Source organism: Myotis lucifugus, unplaced genomic scaffold (genome assembly GCF_000147115.1).
Source record: "Myotis lucifugus unplaced genomic scaffold, Myoluc2.0 scaffold_48, whole genome shotgun sequence".
Taxonomy (NCBI): domain Eukaryota; kingdom Metazoa; phylum Chordata; class Mammalia; order Chiroptera; family Vespertilionidae; genus Myotis; species Myotis lucifugus.
The window spans coordinates 2,334,254-2,354,402 of record NW_005871096.1 but is presented as its reverse complement, the minus strand read 5'-3'; the positions used below and the strand labels follow the sequence as shown (position 1 = coordinate 2,354,402).

General features: G+C 41.4%; 1 protein-coding gene across 1 annotated transcript in view; it reads right to left on the bottom strand.

Annotated features, from left to right (window-relative positions):
- Positions 1 to 1,836: 1,836 nt before the first annotated feature.
- LOC102428687 (protein LSM14 homolog A-like) overlaps positions 1,837 to 20,149 on the bottom strand; it is a 50,462-nt gene continuing 32,149 nt past the window's right edge. The window contains 2 exon segments of the mRNA XM_023753664.1: positions 1,837 to 2,539; positions 2,717 to 3,295. Of these exon segments, the coding sequence (XP_023609432.1) occupies positions 1,863 to 2,539; positions 2,717 to 3,295 (1,256 nt within the window). The 3' untranslated portion in view covers positions 1,837 to 1,862.

The following is a 20,149-nucleotide window of genomic DNA, read 5'->3' as shown; positions in this document are numbered from 1 at the left end:
AACTATTTAAAATCCAAATTTTATAGATAGTGCTAAGAAAAACTAACATGAATCAAGAGTTCATTTTCCTTAGAAAAAGAGTTAGCTTTCACATAAATTATTAATATTCTATGGCGTTGTCATGTATAATTTCATCTTTTTATTTTCCACTCCCGCTTTGGGCTGTCACACACTGCCTATAAAAATTGTTAATTTTAAAGTTGTGCTTGTTCAGCACTTTTTCTTCCTGTTGTTTAGTTTTTATGAACTGGAAAGTTTTAAAATAAAAATCATGCTTGATTGTATTAAACCCTCATTTCTCATAAAGCCTGGTTGCCTGTTTCATATTTGAACAGATTAGAGTTTTTAATGAATAAGCACAAAACTTCAGAGCGAAATAGATTCTGAGATGGATATATACTAGTACATGCAGGAAGTATATTAGGAAGGTCCTTAGGATTTATATCTATGGGATTAAGAGGAAAAGAAAAGTGGACAAGAGAAAGAGTACAACTCAAAGAGTAGAAGAACTACAATAAAGGCCTTAGCTAACTTCACTGGATGCCTAGGAGCTAAGATCATGTGCAGAGCAGTATTACTTGTATGGCTATTGATATAAATTCATAGCCTGTGTGCAAAAAGTCCTTGAAATGTCTTGGTATTCTGCTTTTTCAAATGTACAATTACCAATATAAATCCCTTTCCTAAAAGGACTGAGGAAATTATCTCAATATTCTTTTGCTATGTGGTTGCAGGGTCCTCCTTCCCTGGGGCCAAGGTAGTTCGGTATTTGGTTATTAGGTCCAAACTCTAGCTCAGGTCTGGAACCAGGAGGAAAGAATTAGGACATTCTTTAGTGGGCAACTGCTCCCTGACTCCTAATCATCCCTCTCTGACTGCTTCTGATAGTATGGAGTGAGCAGCAAAATGAATGAAAACCAGTTCTCTAATGAGAACCTGCTTTGTGAACTACCTCCATCATTCTCAGGAGCCCAGACCCCTGTGATGACTTCTATCATCTTGCTATTCATTTTAATTATTGAATTTAATTGACTTAACTCCCAGGCTTTCCTATGGAGTGCATTTTTCCAGAGAAGTGAAATCTATAAGGGACCAAATTAGCAAAAAATAATAAATAAAATCACTTTAAGGAGTTCTATTTCTAAAAGGCATTACTTCTTAATGAGTACATCCTGACTATAACTTAATCACACATGACTGGCTCAAGGTCATATTTGCCCACACTATTCATTGCACTTGTAATGTGCTGGGGTCCAATCCCAGCGGGTCCAGGGGTCCCCAAAGGTGTGGACGGAGTCGGCGAAGAAGGAATGACACAAAGACAGCCTTCAGTTGATCAGCAGCCTAGTCAGGACCTCTAGCCAGGATCTCCAGCCAAAGTTCTGGTCGGAGTTCTGGTTAGGAACTGATGAGGATGTGATGTTTATTGTCTTGTTACATCCGTATTTATACCAGCCGATTTTAATCCTGTCAATTTCTATTACAAAGGTTAGGGCGTTTCTTATCTCCATTCCAGGGAGTAAAGATTATGTAGCTTAACTACCCGCCTGGCACTTAATTAAGGGGTTGTATCCCCTCCCTAACCTCAGGGAAAGATCCCCACCTGGGGAAACAACCTTTCTCAGAGAGGTGACCTTGGTTAAAACACATGGCGCTAAAGGGAGCAAACATATCAAGAACAGTATGCTATATATGCCAGGTCCCTTGAAACATATGCTGTGCAGATGTTTCTTTCCTGCAGCGACTGTGTCAAGCAGCAAGGATGGACCGGCTTCCGGAACCTTCCATGTTCCTGTAAGTAAGTCTCTCTATTGATGAGGGCTTTAGTTTAATTCACCTATTTCCAAAGACTTGTTTGTAGACTATGCAGCAACTTTGTTGTCTTTCCTATATTCAAAATCTGCAAATTCCCTGCTCCCACGACCTCCTCTGAATCCACTACAAAATCCTTGAGGGGTGGTGGAGGTACAAGCTCTACCATCACCACGCCCTCAGCCACCAAGGAAACCAAGACCTCCTCTGCCTCTGTACCCCCCCCCATGGCCTCGGTTTGGATGAAGTGGGATTCCAAATGTTTCAGCATTTAATCTTCTTTCTTCAGCCCAGGTCGGTCTCCATTCTCTATTATAATCACAAGAAATGTTATCAAAGAAGGATTTAGTTTTGTCATAATAGCAATTAGGTCCAAGTGGATCTTCTTCATCTGCATTTCCTTCACTGTTTTGAGTATCAACACCTGAGTCTCCTTTATCTTCACCATTTATAGGCTTCTCCTGTTTCTCAAGTTTATCTTCCACTTTCAATTTAAGTTTATTATGAAACTCTCTGTCAATTTCCTCCTTGTTAAATGGTGCATTTGCACTTTCAAAGTCTTTCTCAAATTTCATAGGACCATCTCGCCGAATACCAAATCTTCCCCTGCCACCTCGATGACTCCCACACCCTCTCCTTGGAACTGAAAGAGCACCTGGAACTATTTGTCTCTTGCTATCATTTCTAAGTTGCTCATTTTCTGGTCTTGAAACTTTGTGTATATCAGCTCGCCTGTGCTCTTGATTCTTTATTGCTTTTTGGCTGGTAGATGGTAAAGGCCTGGTCGATACAGGGCTCCTTCTCCCAACAGGTGCTGGAGCAGGTAAATGGGCCGAGGCAGTCTCTACTGCTTGTTCCATGGTAGGGCTTTTTCTCAAAGGATCTAACTGAGGGCTTGAACAACCTTGAGATAACTGTGTTTTTACAGATCTTGTATCCTGTGTAAAGGCAGAACCGACTGCACTACTTTGGGACAGGGTACCGCTGTTTGATGTTTCTGTTCCAAAGGATGTCAAGGAGCTTCCAGCAACACCAACAGCACCAAATTGCTGCTCAACTAATGAACTTGGACTGAACTGACTGTACATCGACATCCTGCCAAAAGGTCCATAGGAACCCACTGACTGGAATGAAGAAGTAGATGAGCCTAGTGAAGACTGAACGATAGCTGGGTCCTGAGGCAAAGAACATTGTGGTTTTGTCGGCTCACAAGCAGTGAGGTCTTTAATATCACTTCCACGGAATATAATGTATTCAAAGACTTCATCTCGAGGTGGTATTGGATAATCTGTTTGTCTGTCTTCTGTACCAAAGGACCGAACTTTGGCGAGAGCTATGGTGGAGTTCTCGGTGTCGATGGTGTAGAGTATGCCCTCGTAGCGGATCTCCGCCTTGGAGATAAGGCTGATCTTGCTGCTGATGTATGGGGTGTCCCCACTAATGGCGCCGCCACCAGCTGGAGAACCTGGTTTAGGCTTCCTTTCTAATTTAGGGAGCCTGTTTTGAATGGGAGGGCCTCTCTCCTCTCTACTGACTGGAAAGGAACAATGATCATGTTTATGATATTTATTCTCCTTCCGATCAGTAGGCATAGCTAAATTGCTCTTAGATTGACCTGGAGACAATAATGATGTGTCTTCTCTAGGTGGATCCGAGGGACTATTTAAAGTTTGAGAACGTTCAATACTTTCTGCCTCTGGTGCCAAGATGCCACGAATTAAATTCCAGAGGGAAAAGGCATTTTCCGGGACTCTGGTCCTGCGGATGGAAGGTGTGATAATTCATAAATTGCTCTCCTATTTTAGTCCAAGTTGTTAAATTAACAGTTCCATCCTCAGGGACCCATTGACATGCATATTCTATAAAACTTTCTATCTGACTGGGAGTAATCTTAACTCCTCTGCTAGCAAGCAGATGCATTAAAAGATTAATACAGAGTCTTTTTTCTTTAGACTCAGTATGACCCATCTTGTCAATCTAAGTTCTGTATTAACTACCCGCTTACCTTACTTATCCTCTATAGGAGGGGTCTGCAGCACCCTATGGTGCAGTCCTATCTGTCCCAAGTACTTCCCAAGTACGGGGGGACTTACCTAGATGCCCCACGTTGGGCGCCAGTTGCTGGGGTCCAATCCCAGTGGGTCCAGGGGTCCCCAAAGGTGTGGACGGAGTCGGCGAAGAAGGAATGACACGAAGACAGCCTTCAGTTGATCAGCAGCCTAGTCAGGACCTCTAGCCAGGATCTCCAGCCAAAGTTCTGGTCAGAGTTCTGGTTAGGAACTGATGAGGATCTGATGAGGATCTGATGTTTATTGTCTTGTTACATCCGTATTTATATCAGCCGATTTTAATCCTGTCAATTTCTATTACAAAGGTTAGGGCGTTTCTTATCTCCATTCCAGGGAGTAAAGATTATGTAGCTTAACTACCCGCCTGGCACTTAATTAAGGGGTTGTATCCCCTCCCTAACCTCAGGGAAAGATCCCCACCTGGGGAAACAACCTTTCTCAGAGAGGTGACCTTGGTTAAAACACATGGCGCTAAAGGGAGCAAACATATTAAGAACAGTATGCTATATATGCCAGGTCCCTTGAAACATATGCTGTGCAGATGTTTCTTTCCTGCAGCGACTGTGTCAAGCAGCAAGGATGGACCGGCTTCCGGCAGTAATGTACTGGCTGAGGGCTAAGAAGGCAACCACAGTACAGAAGTTGCTTGTACCTTCCCTACATAACTCCAATCGCTTAGATCTTTAGTTATTTTTTCTTATCTGAAACTGTCATTTTGTCCATTCTTCTTTTATTCTATAAAGTAGGAAATAAACACAAAGAAATGAAATGACTTACTAAAATAATCAAATTCTTTAGTGTATGTTAGAGTTACAGTCCAGTTCTATTTTTCTCTACCCTGTTTTCAGTACATGAGTCTAGTACAGGGGTCGGCAAACAGCGGCTCGCGAGCCACATGCGGCTCTTTGGCCCCTTGAGTGTGGCTCTTCCACAAAATACCACGTGCGGGCGCACATGTACAGTGCGACTGAAACTTCGTGGCCCATGCACAGAAGTCGGTTTTGGGCCTGGGCGAGTCTATTTTGAAGAAGTGGCGTTAGAAGAAGTGGGGGGTGTCGGTTGGTCGGGCGACGGGAGACAAGGCACAGAGTTGAGTGAGCCAGTCAGCAGTCTCATTGTGCAGTGCTTAGCGCTAGTCGTGTCCGCAAATGGCGTGCGGGTGACAAAAGTACCTTCTCGAAGCATAAAGTTACCTGTATTTTTCCAACCAGCTGCATATCCTACAGGTATGTTTGTCATCAATTTAAAAATTGTAATTCTTTTGTGTTGGTGGCTTTATTGTTATAAAATGAAACATTTTTTAGGTGCCCTGTTTGAGATGGCTACAAAGAAGAAGCAAAGAAAAACGGAAGACAAAAACCGCGAATTTAAAGTTGAATGTACCTACCTATATAGTTTAAGTTTAAAAAATTTGGCTCTCAAAAGAAATTTCAATCATTGTACTGTTGATATTTGGCTCTGTTGACTAATGAGTTTGCCGACCACTGGTCTAGTACATTGTTCCTGGATTTCTGAAGATAATTTTTTCACTTAGGTAAGGATGCTCATCTGCTCACCATGTCAGTATAATGTTTGAGGGTTTTGTTGGTTTGTTTTTTTGGTCAGAAAGAGTTAATAAGCATTTAAAGGCAGTTGAGATAAACAAGATTTATGAACCTATGAACCACTAGCCAGGCTCACCAAGAAAAAAAGAAAGAGGACTCAAATAAACAAAATCAGAAATGCAAGAGGTGAGGTAACAACTGACCCCACAGACATACAAAGGATTATAAAAAAATACTACAAACAACTCTACTCCAACAAACTGACAACCTAGATGAAATGGACATATTCCTGGAAAAATACAAGCTTCCAAAGTTCAATCAGGAAGAATAAAAAAACCTGAATAGGCTGATAACTACTGATGAGATTGAAATGGTAATAAAAAATCTTCCAGCGAACAAAAGTCCTGGACCGGATGGCTTCACAAGGGAGTTTTACCAAACATTCAAAGAAGAACTAAAACCTATCCTTCTCAGACTATTCCAGAAATTTCAAGAGGAAGGCACACTTCCAAGCTCTTTCTATGAAGCCAGTATTACCCTAATCCCAAAATCATATAATGACACTACAAAGAAAGAGAATTACAGGCCAATATCCCTGATGAACATAGATGCTAAAATCCTCAACAAAATTCTAGCAAATCGGATCCAGCATTATGTTAGAAATATACACCATGACCCAGTGGGATTTATTCCGGGGATGCAGGGCTGGTACAATATCTGCACATCAATAAACATGTTACATCACATAAGCAAATTGAGAGACAAAAATCACATAATCATATCAATTGATGTATAAAAAGCATTTGACAAAATCCAACACCCTTTCCTGATGAAAAACTCTCAGCAAAGTGGGAATAGAGGGATTATACCTCAACATAATAAAGCCTTACATGACAAATCTACAGCCAACATCATACTCAATGGGCAAAAACTAAAACCATTTTCTAAGAACAGGAACAAGACAGGGATGCCCACTTTCACCACTCCTGTTCGACATAGTACTGGAAGTGCTAGCTATTATGAACGGATAAGAATAAATAAAAGGCATCCATATTGTAAAAGAAGTAAAACTGTCATTATTCGCAGATGACATGATATTGTACATGGACAACCCTAAAGACTCCATCAAAAAACTACTAGACTTAATAAATGAATTCGGCAATATAGCAGGATAGAAATTTAACACCCAGAAATCTTTGGCTTTTTTATACAACAATAATGAACTCACAGAAAGAGAAACTAAAAAAAAACAATCCCATTGCAACAAAAAAAATAAGATACCTTGGAATAAACTTACCTAAGGATGCAAAAAACCTGTACTTAGAAAACTACAAGATGTTGAACAAAGAGATAGAGGTAAACATAAACAAATGAAAGAATATTCCGTGTTTATAGATTGGTAGAATCAACATCATTAAAATGTCCATACTACCCAAAGCAATATATAGATTCAATGCAATCCCCATTAAAATACCAACGGCATATTTCACAGACTTAGAACAAACTCTCCAAAAATTCACATGGAAAACAAAAGACCCCGAATAGCTGCAGCAATCCTGAGAAAGAAGAACAAAGTTGGAGGAATCACAATACCAGATATCAAGCTATATTACAAAGCCACTGTTCTCAAAACTGCCTGGTACTGGCACAAGAACAGGCATATAAACCAATGGAACAGAACAGAGGACCCAGAAATCAACCCAAGTCATTATGCTCAATTAATATTTGACAAAGGAGGTAAGAACATATAATGGAGTCAAGACAGTCTCTTCAATAAATGGTGCTGGGAAGTTGGACAGATATATGCAAAAAAATGAATCTAGACCACCAATTTACACCACACACAAAAATAAACTCAAAATGGATAAAGGACTTAAAAGTAAGACACAAAACCATAAAAATCTTAGAGGAATCCATAGGCAGCAAAATATCAGCCATATATCATAGCGCTATTTTTACTGACACAGCTTCTAAGACAATGGAAACTAAAAAGAAATAAACAAATGGGACTACATCAAAATAAAAAGCTTCCACATAGCAAAAGAAACCATCAACAAAACAACAAGAAAGCCCACTGAATGGAAGAACATATTTGCCACTGTTATCACCAATAAGGGTTTAATCTCCAACATTTACAGGGAACTCATACAACTTAACAAAAGGAAGATAACGCAATCAAAAAATGGGCAAAGGACCTAAATAGATGCTTTTTTAAAGAAGACATACAGAAGGCCAAGAGACTTATGAAAACGTGCTCAAAGTCACTAATCATCTGAGAGATGCAAACCAAAAGGACAATGAGATACCATCTCAAGCCTGTTAGAATGGCTATCATCAACAAATCAACAAACAAGTGCTGGCAAGGATGTGGAGAAAAAGGAACCCTTGTGCACTGTTGTTGGGAATGCAGACTGGTGCAGCCACTGTGGAAGACAGTATGGAGTTTCCTCAAAAAGTTAAAAATGAAATTCCCATTTGGCCCAGTAATCCCACTTCTAGGACTATATCCCAAGAAAACAGAAACACCAGTCAGAAAGGATATATGCACTCCTATGTTCATATCAGCACGATTTACAATAGCTGAGATTTGGAAACAGCCGAAGTGCCCTTCAGCAGATAAGTGGATTAAAAAACTGTGGTACATCTACACAATGGAATACTATGCTGCTATAAAAAAGAAGGAATTCTTACTATTTGCAACAGCCTGAATGGACCTGGAGAGCATTATGCTAAGTGAAATAAGTCAGTCGGAGAAAGATAAATATCATATGATCTCACTCATTTGTGGAATATAATGAACAACATAAACTGATGAAGAAAAATAGATCTAGAGTCCTAGAAGCATTGAACAAACTTTCCAACCCAAGAGGGAAGGCAGGGGATTGGAGGGGTGGAGGTAAGAGATCAACCAAAGGACTTGTATGCATGCATATGTGCATAACCAATGGACACAGACAGTAGTGGGGTGAGGGTATGTGCTGGGGGGTAGGAGCAGCTGGGGTGAGGTCAATGGGGGAAAAGGGAGATTTATGTAATACTTTAAACAATAAAGAATTATAAATAAATAAATAAATAAATAAATAAATAAATAAATAAATAAATAATAAAGGCAGTCTAGAATTGGGTCTCCCAGCCCAAAGCAGTTTCAGTAAAGTCCAATTCTCAGGAAAGGTAATTCTTTCTTTTTGGCAATAGCAGTCAGGAGGTGGCAGTAGGGGAGGTGACTGTTGTCATTTAAGCTAACAAAACAGGCTACTCTCTCAGATCTACTTTACCTCACTGATCCTTAGAGACTTCAGAGTAGGTTCCATCCAGTGGCAGCAGCACCACTTTCTCTGGATAGAGGAAGAGAACAAATTAGAATGTAACATTCTGAGCCCAAGCTTCCAGCTTCCCCCTTGCTCCATTCACTGACTTGTAATAAGGATCCTTCCCAGGCTAGGCTTGTTGAAGGAGTCACTGTGCTATTTTTAGAGCAACATTTTCTATCTGACCGCTTCTTCTCGGCAACGCATGCTAACATGTTATCTTGTGAATGATAAATAATTCATATGATGCCACATATTCAGGGTTTTTCTGAGAGACTGACACCACTCCGCTGAAATCTTAATAATTGTTGCTCATAATACATTTCTATCATTATCAGCCTGAACCTTGCAGTAATGATGTCTGTCCCCTCAGAGTTGAATAGATAGTCACAGTGTCTTTTAAGAAGTATTCTGTTGATGAATAGCTTGCTTAATACACCTCATCATGGAAAATTTGTAAAAGTGGCCCGAGTATCTGGAAGCCCACAGGGAGGACTGACACTGCCTGCACCTTAGGGCTTTCGAATGGTAAAGTGATTTTAGGGAAGCAGTAAGGGAGATGGTTACTCCACTAGAAAGAAGGCATAGGCATGCAGGGTGACTTGATCCATTTTGGGGGCAGTAGACTGTCTGAGTATTTGCAGAAACAGAGCAGGGGCCAATAGAATTTAATGACATAACTTGCATTGCACTGTTTTGAATATCTGATAAATGTCTTAAGTATAATAGACCATCTTAAGATGGCACTGAATTTAACAAATGCAGGGATGTTCTCCAAATTCCAAAGCTTCACACACACACACACACACACACACACACACACACACACGAGCCTCCATCAAAACCCTGCCTGTTTTTTTCATCATTAATCTCTAGTACAACCCATTTTTTCAACATTATAGAGGGAAATCTTCATTTTGTCTTTATAAATGTCCTTTACTCATTGACTCATCTGACAGAAGAAAACTCAGATTTCAAATTAAGAAACTCTTCAAACTTCTCACATTTGATGACTAAATTCAGTTTAGAGATTAGTAATTGGGAAGAATAAATTATTGGGATTTTATACTTTTACTAGAGGCCCGGTGCACAAAAATTTGTGCACTCGGGGGGTAGGAGGGGCCCTCAGCCAATCCTGTGCCCTCTCACTGTCTGGGACCCCTCAGGAGATAATGACCTGCTGGCTTAGGCCTGCTCCCGGGTGGCAGAGGGCAGGCCCAATCCCTAGGTGCAGCCCCTGGTCAGGCTCAGAGCAGGGCCGACTGGGGAGTTGGGGCGCTGCCCCCTGTCATGCACAGAGCAGGGCGGATCGGGAGGTTGCGATGCCACCCCTAGTCACACTCAGGGTAGGGCCGATTGGGGGGTTGGGGCACCACCCCCTGTCACACTCAAGGCAGGGTCGGTAGGGAAGTTGCGGTGCCACCACCTGTCACACACAGAGCAGGGCCGATCAGGGGGTTGGGGAGCTCCCCCCTGTCATGCACAGAGCAGGGCCCATCAGGGGGTTGAGGAGCTCCCCCCTGTCCTCACAGAGTAGGGCCGATAGGGGAGTTGGGGCACCGCCCTCTGTCACACACAGAGCAGGGCCGATCAGGGGGTTGGGGCGCCACACCCTGTCACACTCAGGGCAGGGCCGATGGGGAGGTTATGGCTCTACCCCGTCACACACAGAGCAGGGCCCGTGGGGAGGGGTGTTGGGGCGCTGCACCCTGTCACACACAGAGCAGGGCCAATCAGGGGGTTGGGGCGCCGCCACTGTCACACTCAGGGCAGGGTCGATGGGGAGGTTATGGCTCTACCCCGTCACACACAGAGCAGGCCCGTCGGGGGGGGGGGTTGGGGCGCCGCCCTCTATCACCCACAGAGCAGGGCCGATCAGGGGGTTGGGGCGCTGCACCCTGTCACACACAGAGCCGCAGGGTGATCAGGGGGTTGGGGAGCTCTCCCCTATCAGGCACAGAGCAGGGCTGATCAGGGGGTTGGGGTGCCTTCCCCTGTCATGAACAGAGCAGGGCGGATAGGGAGGTTGTGTCCCCGCCCCCTGTCACACACAGAGCCTCAGGGTGATCAGGGGGTTTGGGCGCTGCCCCCTGTCACGCTGATCCCGGTGCTGGGAGGCATATTACCCTTTTACTATATAGAATAGAGGCCTGGTGCACGGGTGGGGGCCGGCTGGTTTGCCCTGAAGGGTGTCCTGGATCAGGGTGGGGGTCCCCACTGGGGTGCCTGGCCAGTCTTTCTTTCTTTCTTTCTTTCTTTCCGTTTTCAGGCTGGCGGGTGACTGAAGCTCCCAACCGCTCCTTTTTTTCTTTTCTTTTTTTTATTCTGGGCCAGCTTTAGCTCTGAGGCCTCGGCTGCTGAAAGCAGGTTTCTGGCCTTTGTTTACCTTCTGTATTTGATACAATGTTGTGGTCTGGCTGGCTGAAGCCTGGCTGAATAAAGCAGGTTTCTGGGGTTTTGTTTAGCTTCTATATTTGCAACATAGTTGCTTAGAGTTGCAGCTGAGAGGCCGGCAAGTCAGGCGGGGAACATTGAAGTCCGCCATCACTGGAGCAAGCAAGCCTCCCTGATCGCTTCAGTGCATGGCTGCTGGCCGCCATCTTGGCTGGCAGTTAATTTGCATATCGCCCTGATTAGCCAATGGGAAGGGTAGCGGCTGTACGGCTAATTACCATGTTTCTCTTTTATTAGATAGGACTAGAGGCTCCAACTGTGCCATCTCACAGTCCAGAACCCCTCAGGGGTGTCCACCTGTCAGACATCCCTCTCACAGTCCAGGGCTCTCACAGTCCAGGACCCCTCACTTCTTACCACCTGCCTACAGCGGAGGTGGGAGAGGCTCCCGCCACTGCTGCTGCATCCGCCAGCTGTGAGCCTGGCTTCTGGCTGAGTGATGCTCTCAATGTGGAAGCACACTGACCACCAGAGGGCAGCTCCTGCATTGAGCGTCTACCCCCTGGTGATCAGTGTGTATCATAGAGACCTGTCATTCCTGGTCTTTCTGCTGATAGGGTCAATTTGCATATTATCCTTTTATTATATAGGACTAGAGGACCTGTGCACAAAAATTTGTGCACTCAGGGGAGTCCCTCATCCCGACCTATGCCCTCTTGAAGTCTGGGACCCCTTGGAGGATGTCCACCTGCTGGCTTAGGCCCACTCCTTGGGGGATCGGGCCCAAACTGGCAGTCAAACATCCCTCTGGCAGCCCGGCAGCCCTCAGGGGATGTCCACTTACCAGCAGGGAGCAGACCTAAGCTGCAGTCAGACATCCTTAGTGCTGGTGAGGAGGCGGGAGATGCTTCCGCCACCACTGCTGTGCTGGCAGCCATCAGCCTGGCTTGTGGCTGAGCAGAACTCCCCCTGTGGGAGCGCACTGACCTCCAGGGGACAGCTCCTGCATTGAGCGTCTTCCCCCTGGTGGTCAGTGTGTGTCATAGTGACCAGTCAATCCCAGTCATTCTGCTGTTAGGGTCAATTTGCATATTACCCTTTTATTATATAGGATAGAGGCCTGGTGCACAGGTGGGGGCTGGCTGGTTTGCCCTGAAGGGTGTCCCAGATCAGGGTCGGGGTCCTGCTGGGGTGCCTAGCCAGCCTGGGTGAGGGGCTGATGGGTGTTTACAGGCTGGTCACACCCCCTTCAGGGTTGGGGTCCCCACTGGGGTGCCTGGCCAGTCTGGGTGAGGGGCTGAGGGTCATTTTCAGGCTGGCCAAGCCCCCTGGCAACGGAAGCTCCCAGCTTCTCCTTTTTTTCTTTTCTTTTTTTTAATTCTGGGATTTATTTACCTTCTATAATTGAAACTTTGTAGCCTTGAGTGGAGCGGGAAGCTTGGCTTCCTCCATCGCCAGGGGCAACCCAAGCCTCTTGCTCACTCCAGCTCCATGGCCACGGCAGGCTGGAAGCAGGTATCTTGGGTTTATTTATCTTCTATAATTGAAACTTTGTTGCCTTGAGTGGAACTCAGAGCCAGCTGTGACAGGCGGGAAGCTTGGCTTCCTCCATCACTGGGGTAACCAAGCCTCCTGCTCTCTGCGGCTCCATGGCTGCCGGCACCATCTTGGTTGGGTTAATTTGCATATAGTCGCTCTGATTGGCTGGTGGGCATGGCTTACGGTGTAGTGAAGGTATGGTTAATTTGCATGTTTGTCTTTTATTAGTGTAGATGATTATATAGGACTAGAGGCCCAGTGCACAAATATATGAATGGGTGGGGTCCCTCGGCCTGGTCAGCAATGGGGGCCAATCCGGGCTATCTTGCCCAATCCTGATTGGGGCCGATGAGGGTTGGCTGGCCAGGGAGGGACCATGGAAGGGCTCCAGGGTGTGTCCAGCCCTCTCTCTCAGTCCCAGTCGCCAGACCCCAGCAGCAAGCTAACTACCGGTTGGAGCATCTGCCCACTGGTGATCAGTGAACATCATAGCGACTGATTGAATGGTTGACCAAATGGATGACCAAATGGACACTTAGCATATTACGCTTTTATTATATAAGATTCCAAAATAACAATTTTCTCTAATTATTTGGACAATATCATTCTATTGTCTTCTGGCTTTCACTATTATTGAGAATTCTTTGCCAGGGTGAATTTTATTCCTTTTTAGTTAATATGTCATTTCTGTTTGAAAATCTCTAATACATTTTTCAGTTTTTAATATTCACTTTAGCTAGATTCCTACTATATGGACGATGACATTTCTATTTCAGACCTCCATGTCTTTTTAGTTTTATTGTGTGTTTTTTCTTTACATACTCATTTCTGATTCCTTCTGGAGAGATCTTTTATTCACTAATTTGCCTTTTGAATTCATTTGACACATATTGAATTCTTTATTTCAGCAATTATGTTTTATCACATTTCATATTCCCACCTAGATCTTCATTAAAACTGTTATTCTTTCTTCACGTCACTAATAGTCTCTAGTACTTTTTTGAAGTTATTCATTATGTTTACTCTAATTTCTTGATTTGTCTGTTCAATTACTTTTGCTTCTAGTATAGGTTATTCAATTTGTTTTTAGAAACTACACTCTGCAGATAACTGTTATTTTTGCTTCAGGGGTCATTTTTATAGAAGGATATTGGCTAAATTTCAGTCTTGTCCTTTGAATCTTAAAAATATTCTCTTTTCTTTATCATAGTTTTCAAGTGAGGTAATCTAGCCAGATTTGGATTTGTCAGTAAATGCTGCATGAGGACTGCCATCGGGCCCACATTGTTTACTGGACACTGGTTGACTCCCTTTACAGATGATAAATGAAGGGTAAAATTAGAGGTCTGTAGAAAGAAATAATACATGCATAATACATACCAGTATATACTTTTTAGCCATACACTTATTAAGTATAATTGAAATGTATCCACTGTAGGACATAAGGTGGATTGTGGGCTTAGCCTCAAGAGGACTACATTCTGAATTATATCTGCATTACCTGATCGAATAAATTATTCTCCCTGATCAAAAACTGCTCTCTGAAAATATCAGGTACTATTGGAAATGAGTTTAGCTACTTTTTGAGTGTATAACTTATTCTTTGAAATGCTTCTATATAAACTAGCCAATTGGAACAGTCATAGTTTTTGTAGGACCTTATGTTGCTCTCCAGATGACACAATAAAAATGATGGAAATCTGCATTGAAAATATTGTAACTCAGACTTAAATATATTGAAGTAAAAATATTTTTATTTAATATATTTTTATTGATTTCAGAGAGGAAGGGAGAGGGAGAGAGATAGAAACATCAATGAAGAGAGAGAATTATTGATCAGCTACCTCCTGCATGCCCCATACTGGGGATCATGCCTGTAACCCAGGCGTATGCCCTGACCTGGAATCGAACTGTGACCTCCTGGTTCATAGGTTGATGCTCAACTACTGAGCCATGCTGGCTGGGCATAAAAATATTTTTAGATGGCACATAATAGCTGTAAAATGTTACTACTATAAGCTCCCAAAACTGATTTTCTGGATTTAAGCTCTGGCATCATCTCTCATTAGCTACGAGACAATAAGTAAGTTAGCTAACTTCTTTGAGACTCAATTTTTCTACATGTAAAATACACATAGAGGTGTGTTTTTTTTAATATGTAAAAAGTGCTCAGCAGCCTGACTTCTAGTAAATGCTCAATTATAATAAGTTGTTAGTGGTATGGCTACATGTAAGGCATTCAGAAATATGTTTTTCTTCTGTTTCCTAGAGGTGATTTTAATTGATGAGCATATAAAAGAAACCTTAGAGGATTTGAAATTTATATAAACATAGAGCTTTTGGTTAAAAGAAATATACATGTTATATCTTATCAAATATTTCTTATATGTGGAAACTGAAACATAGTAAAATGACATATTTTACCCAAGATTTCATAGTTAGCACAAGTTCTTATATTAGAACCTCTGTCTTTCCATCAGTTTTCATTCAGTGCACTCTCTACTATTCAAGATGCTGGTCCCCATAGCATTTGATAGAGGAATGTGAAAACACTTGGAAGAATTGGTTGTAGATCTTTTCTAAATATAAGTGTGGCAAGATATGGAGACAGGAACCAGAATGCTCTTTTCTTTCTTCATTTCAACCCTTCATTCAGGCTTTGACCTAAAAATGACTTCAATAAGTTTTCTATATCCATCAGAATGGGCCTAAATGTACATAAAATAGAACGAATCAATACATTAAATTGCACCTTTTTGTACACCTGATTCTATGCCTATGAAAATAACAGGAACAATGCTTATAAGGTATAGTCTGATTAAGGAAATATTTATTTAGTGAAGAAAAAAATCATAAGCAAGATAAGGTTTCAAAATGCCTGAGGCTCAGAAGTGCTAAATTGTTTGGAGTGACTGGAATATAAAAGAAAGAAGAATGGATTGATCAGTGGATTCTTACTTAATTTTTAGGATGTCATATATGATGCTTTACCTAATGTAGAGGTTAATGTAGGTTAAGTTTTGAGGTGTGACCTCCTGGTCCTCTGAGAACTCAATGGCTTCTCTACATGGTCCACTCAGAAACTTTCCAGCAGTTTGTTCTGCATTATTCATGAAAATGGGACATGTTAGATGTCAGGTCTACCCGTCTACCACTTCCCTCATCTCTAACATGGTGGGACTCACTAAAGTGGAAAAGTATTGACAAAATAAATCCTTTTATTTTAGATGGTATTTAGGTAGTTGGCCCGTAAAAGAGGATGCCTGTGTTTTCCAAATGCCACTGTTTTCTCAAGGATGAAAATGAAACGGATGTTTTCCCACCACCACCTATTGCTGCTTTGATAATATGCTCTGCGGCACCAGATGGTGGAATACAAAGTTACTCTCCACAGCTCTTTTGGTTGAACATTTATTTATGGGCCAGTGGGATGCATTTATCTACCTTTATTTCAGCTTTTCATCCTTCAGTAGGTAAATCCAAATGACAGGATCCTAGTAAGTTGGTAAAATTTACACAACTGATGAGCTGAAGTGTATGGGAGTATTTATTGGACTTAATGTTCATCTAACAGTTTATTACTTTCTCCAAAGAGCAGGGGATACAGAAACTTTATTATAAGAAAAGTCTTATCTTGTGCCTTAATAATTGCACTTGCATAAGGAGCAAGGAGTACCTGCTGAAGGAAACCAAACATATTAAATCATCCAGATGAGTCACATTTTCTGGTTACTTTCTGTTAAATTTTTTCCCCATATGTTGTTACAGTGACATTTCCAATAATGTGTTGATTTAAAGTTGTATGTCTATTTATGATAGTCATTGGTAATAATAAGTGTATAGATGTTTACTGACAACTAATTTCCTGCAGGCTTTTACTATTCCTGGTTGTTTATCAGCTCATCTTACCTTCTCTACCTCTTTGCCAATCTTTGAACAGCAGCCAGGAAGAGAACTATTCTTCCAACTTGGATTGCTCTTATATTCTTAGTAACCCAGCAAACCCTGAGGGGACCTGTACCCATTTATCTTTTCTGGACAAGCAAATTCATAGACTTTCTGTTTTCAGTTCTAAAGTGGAAGCTCACAATGGAACTGTGAAGCTAAAATGCTTATTCTAAATTTATCCACCTTTTTTATCCCACACTCATTTAAAGCGAGGTATAATTTGAATTACGGGACATATTGCGCAAAAAATTTATGCAAGCGCATTTTCTTTTTCATGTCTTACAACGGTGACTTATCTTGGCCCCATGCTTTAGAAAAGTGCTTCTAAAACATGAATGTGTAATTGAATGACAGATTACTTTAAAATGCAGATTCTGTCCCACCGACTTTCTAGTGGGGCTGAAGGTTCTACAGTTCTAACCAGGATCAGAAACACCCTGTCTTGAACCATGAGCAGCAAGATTTGTAATTTACAATGCATTGTTACATAACTCAACTCAGTGGGCACTTGCAAAGTTTTGTAATACTTTCAACAATAAAGATTAAAAGTAAATTTGTGATGATTTGTCTGAAGTTATTCATGAATAGAAATGTGGATTGGGATTCTGATTCAGATATGCTGACACCGTACTAAAAATTCTTCCCACCACAAACAATGCTGCTAGATATTCCCACCAGTTATTAGATCAGATCTATCTGGGAGATGCTGATTCCCTTTGTCTGGGGTAGGTCTGAGCATAAGTAATTTTTAAAAGGACTAGCAGATTATTCTAATGTTCAACCAGATTAAGGACCACTATTAAATATGAAGAGGGGATAAGATATACATTTTTTTCCAGGTCTAATCATGGATTAGGGCAGTCTTTCTCAAACTTCAGCAACATTAGCATCTGCTGGAGGGCTTATTAAAACACAGATTGCAGCCCTGGCCAGTTTGGCTCAGTCAATAGAGGGTTGGCCTGTGGACTGAAGGCTCCCCATTTGATTCCAGTCAAGGGCATGTTGTTACTTGGTTGCAAGATTGATCCCCGGCCCAGATCAGGATGAGGGAGGGAGGCAATCAATTGATGTGTCTCTCTCACATAGATGCTACTCTATTTCTCCCCCTCAACTTCCACTCTCTCTAAAAATCAATGGAAAAATATCCTGGGATGGGGATGAACAAAAATAAACAAAACACACACACATTGCAGGGCCCAATCTCCAGGAATTTCTGATTCAGTAGGCCTGGAGTGAGGGCCTAAAAATTTGCATTTTGAACAAACTCCCAGTTGCTGCTGATGTCAGGACAGGGACCACACTTTGAGAACCACTGGGTTAGGCTGAAGTGATGATGACTCACACAGACTTTTAATAGCTAATGAACTTAACCTCTACATTTGATTATTATCGTTCCTTCATATCCAGCCAACATCAATTATTCAGGCTCCATACTGTAGGAACTGTCTAATAAATCATTTTCCAACAAAAATAACATGACAAGAAGGATGCTATGCAAAGAAAATGTTTGCCAGAGGGTGTCTTTGTCATTGCAATAGTGCTAGATGTCATATGTGAAATATCAAGATACTACATTGTTTTCTCTCCATATATTGGAAGAATTAAATCCATGCACCAAAATATAAAAAAATAAAAAGAAAAAGAAAATGGTATGCCTCACAATGACTTCCTCTCTCAAACACTTCATTCAATCATTTGAATGATTTCAATAATGCCTTCCTTATTATCTGCAAGTAGCTCAACTCATTCTTGAGACACTGATGGTGAAATTTCAAGTAACTCAAATTCACAGGAGCTAGTAGAGTTTCTGGTACCCTTTTTCATTAGGTTATAAAAGAAAATTATTGTACCTTGTAAAAATATAAAAACTCGTTAATTTATTTTTCTCCTAAGAAAAGGGCTTACAGTACAAATGACACAGAATGAATCTCATTTTTGTAGGAAATTTAGAGCTTTGTTCATTTGTTCTAGATGTAATAGAGGCCTAACTACAAAAAGGAGTAGTCTTCTACAGTAACATGCATGTTGATAACTTAACGGAACAAGGTATCATATTTAGGTTGATGTTGATGACTAAAATGGACATTCAACCCAAAGTTCCTCTCTCTGAAAGGAGAACACATGTTTTGATGTCACCAAATTAGAGTTGAATCAGCCTCAGTCTTTTACTAATCATTTGGGATTGGACAATTTATGTAACTTTTCACATCAGTTTAATTAATTAAATTATTTTTAATTGCCCTAGCCGGTTTGGCCCAGTGGATAGAGTGTCAACCTGTGGATCAAAGGGTCTCGGATTTGATTCCATTCAGAGGCACATGGCTCCTCCCCCGTCCAGGCCCTAGTCAGGGTGTATGCAGGAGGCAACCAATTGATGTGTTTATTTCACATCAATATTTCTCTCTGTCTTTCCCTCTCTCTTCTTCTCTCTCTCTCTCTCTCTCTCTCTCTCTCTCTCTCTCTCAAGTCAATCAAAAAATATCCTTAGGTGAGGATTAAAAAAAGAAAAAAAATTGTATTTACTCACCATGATTGCTACAAACATCAATAAAGTGGTATTAATAAGGCACACAATATATTACTTAGCACATAGTAGGTGCTCAATAAATGATACTATTCTTCCTTATAAAAGGTCATCAAAGAGTAGCTTGAATGGATTTATCCATCAAAGAGTAGCTTGAGTTCCTCATTCTCTTATAATCCCATTCCATTTTTTGGGTAGTGTCCAAATTGAAAAAGTTTCTGTTTCTGCCTCCACATGCTTCATTTCAGCCACAAGAAATTGCAGCAATCACAATATGTTTAGGAGTCAAAAAGATGAAACCTTTCAGCAATAACTTAAAGAATTTTATAATCTGATCTAGACAACCTTAAAGAAATAATATACTGCAATGAAGTATACAAATATCAAAGAAAGATAAGAAATATGAAGACCTTACTATAGACAAGTTTGTCCTAATGTTGACAAAAGGAAGCCATTGATAAAAATATTGGGAGGGGGAGGGGCAAGGAGATAAAAAGGAAAAATGTTGGTATAGATTTCAAATTCTAGGACTTTTTTTTTTTTTTAGCTCTCATCTTCCTTGACCCCTAATTCCTTCGTGAAAGGACACAGAAGGCCCAGTTTTTGATACTGTTGTATGGCAACAGTCATTTTGTTATTTGGACTTTTCCTGTCTATTGCCAGCTGGACTTATTTACCAACAAGTTAGAAACAAATCCCTCTCATGTCAGGGAATTACTTGGTGCAACTTAATCTTACATTCACATACCTTTGATATTGAAATTAAGTGGCATTGCTCAATTATAAAACAGTTCAGGGGTGGACCTCAAAGAGGTTGAAACTAAGGTGGCCAAGAATGTTCTAGCTGGAAAATGGCATCATTTGATCTTGTAGAAAGCCATGAAAGCTGTTCTGTGGTCATTTGTACTAGCGCAAGTGCATAACCAGTTTCCAAAATACGTGAGTGGCATTGCTGGTCTGGACAGCTTTGGTGTCAATTTAGAAAAAGAATGTATCATCTCTGGACAGTTT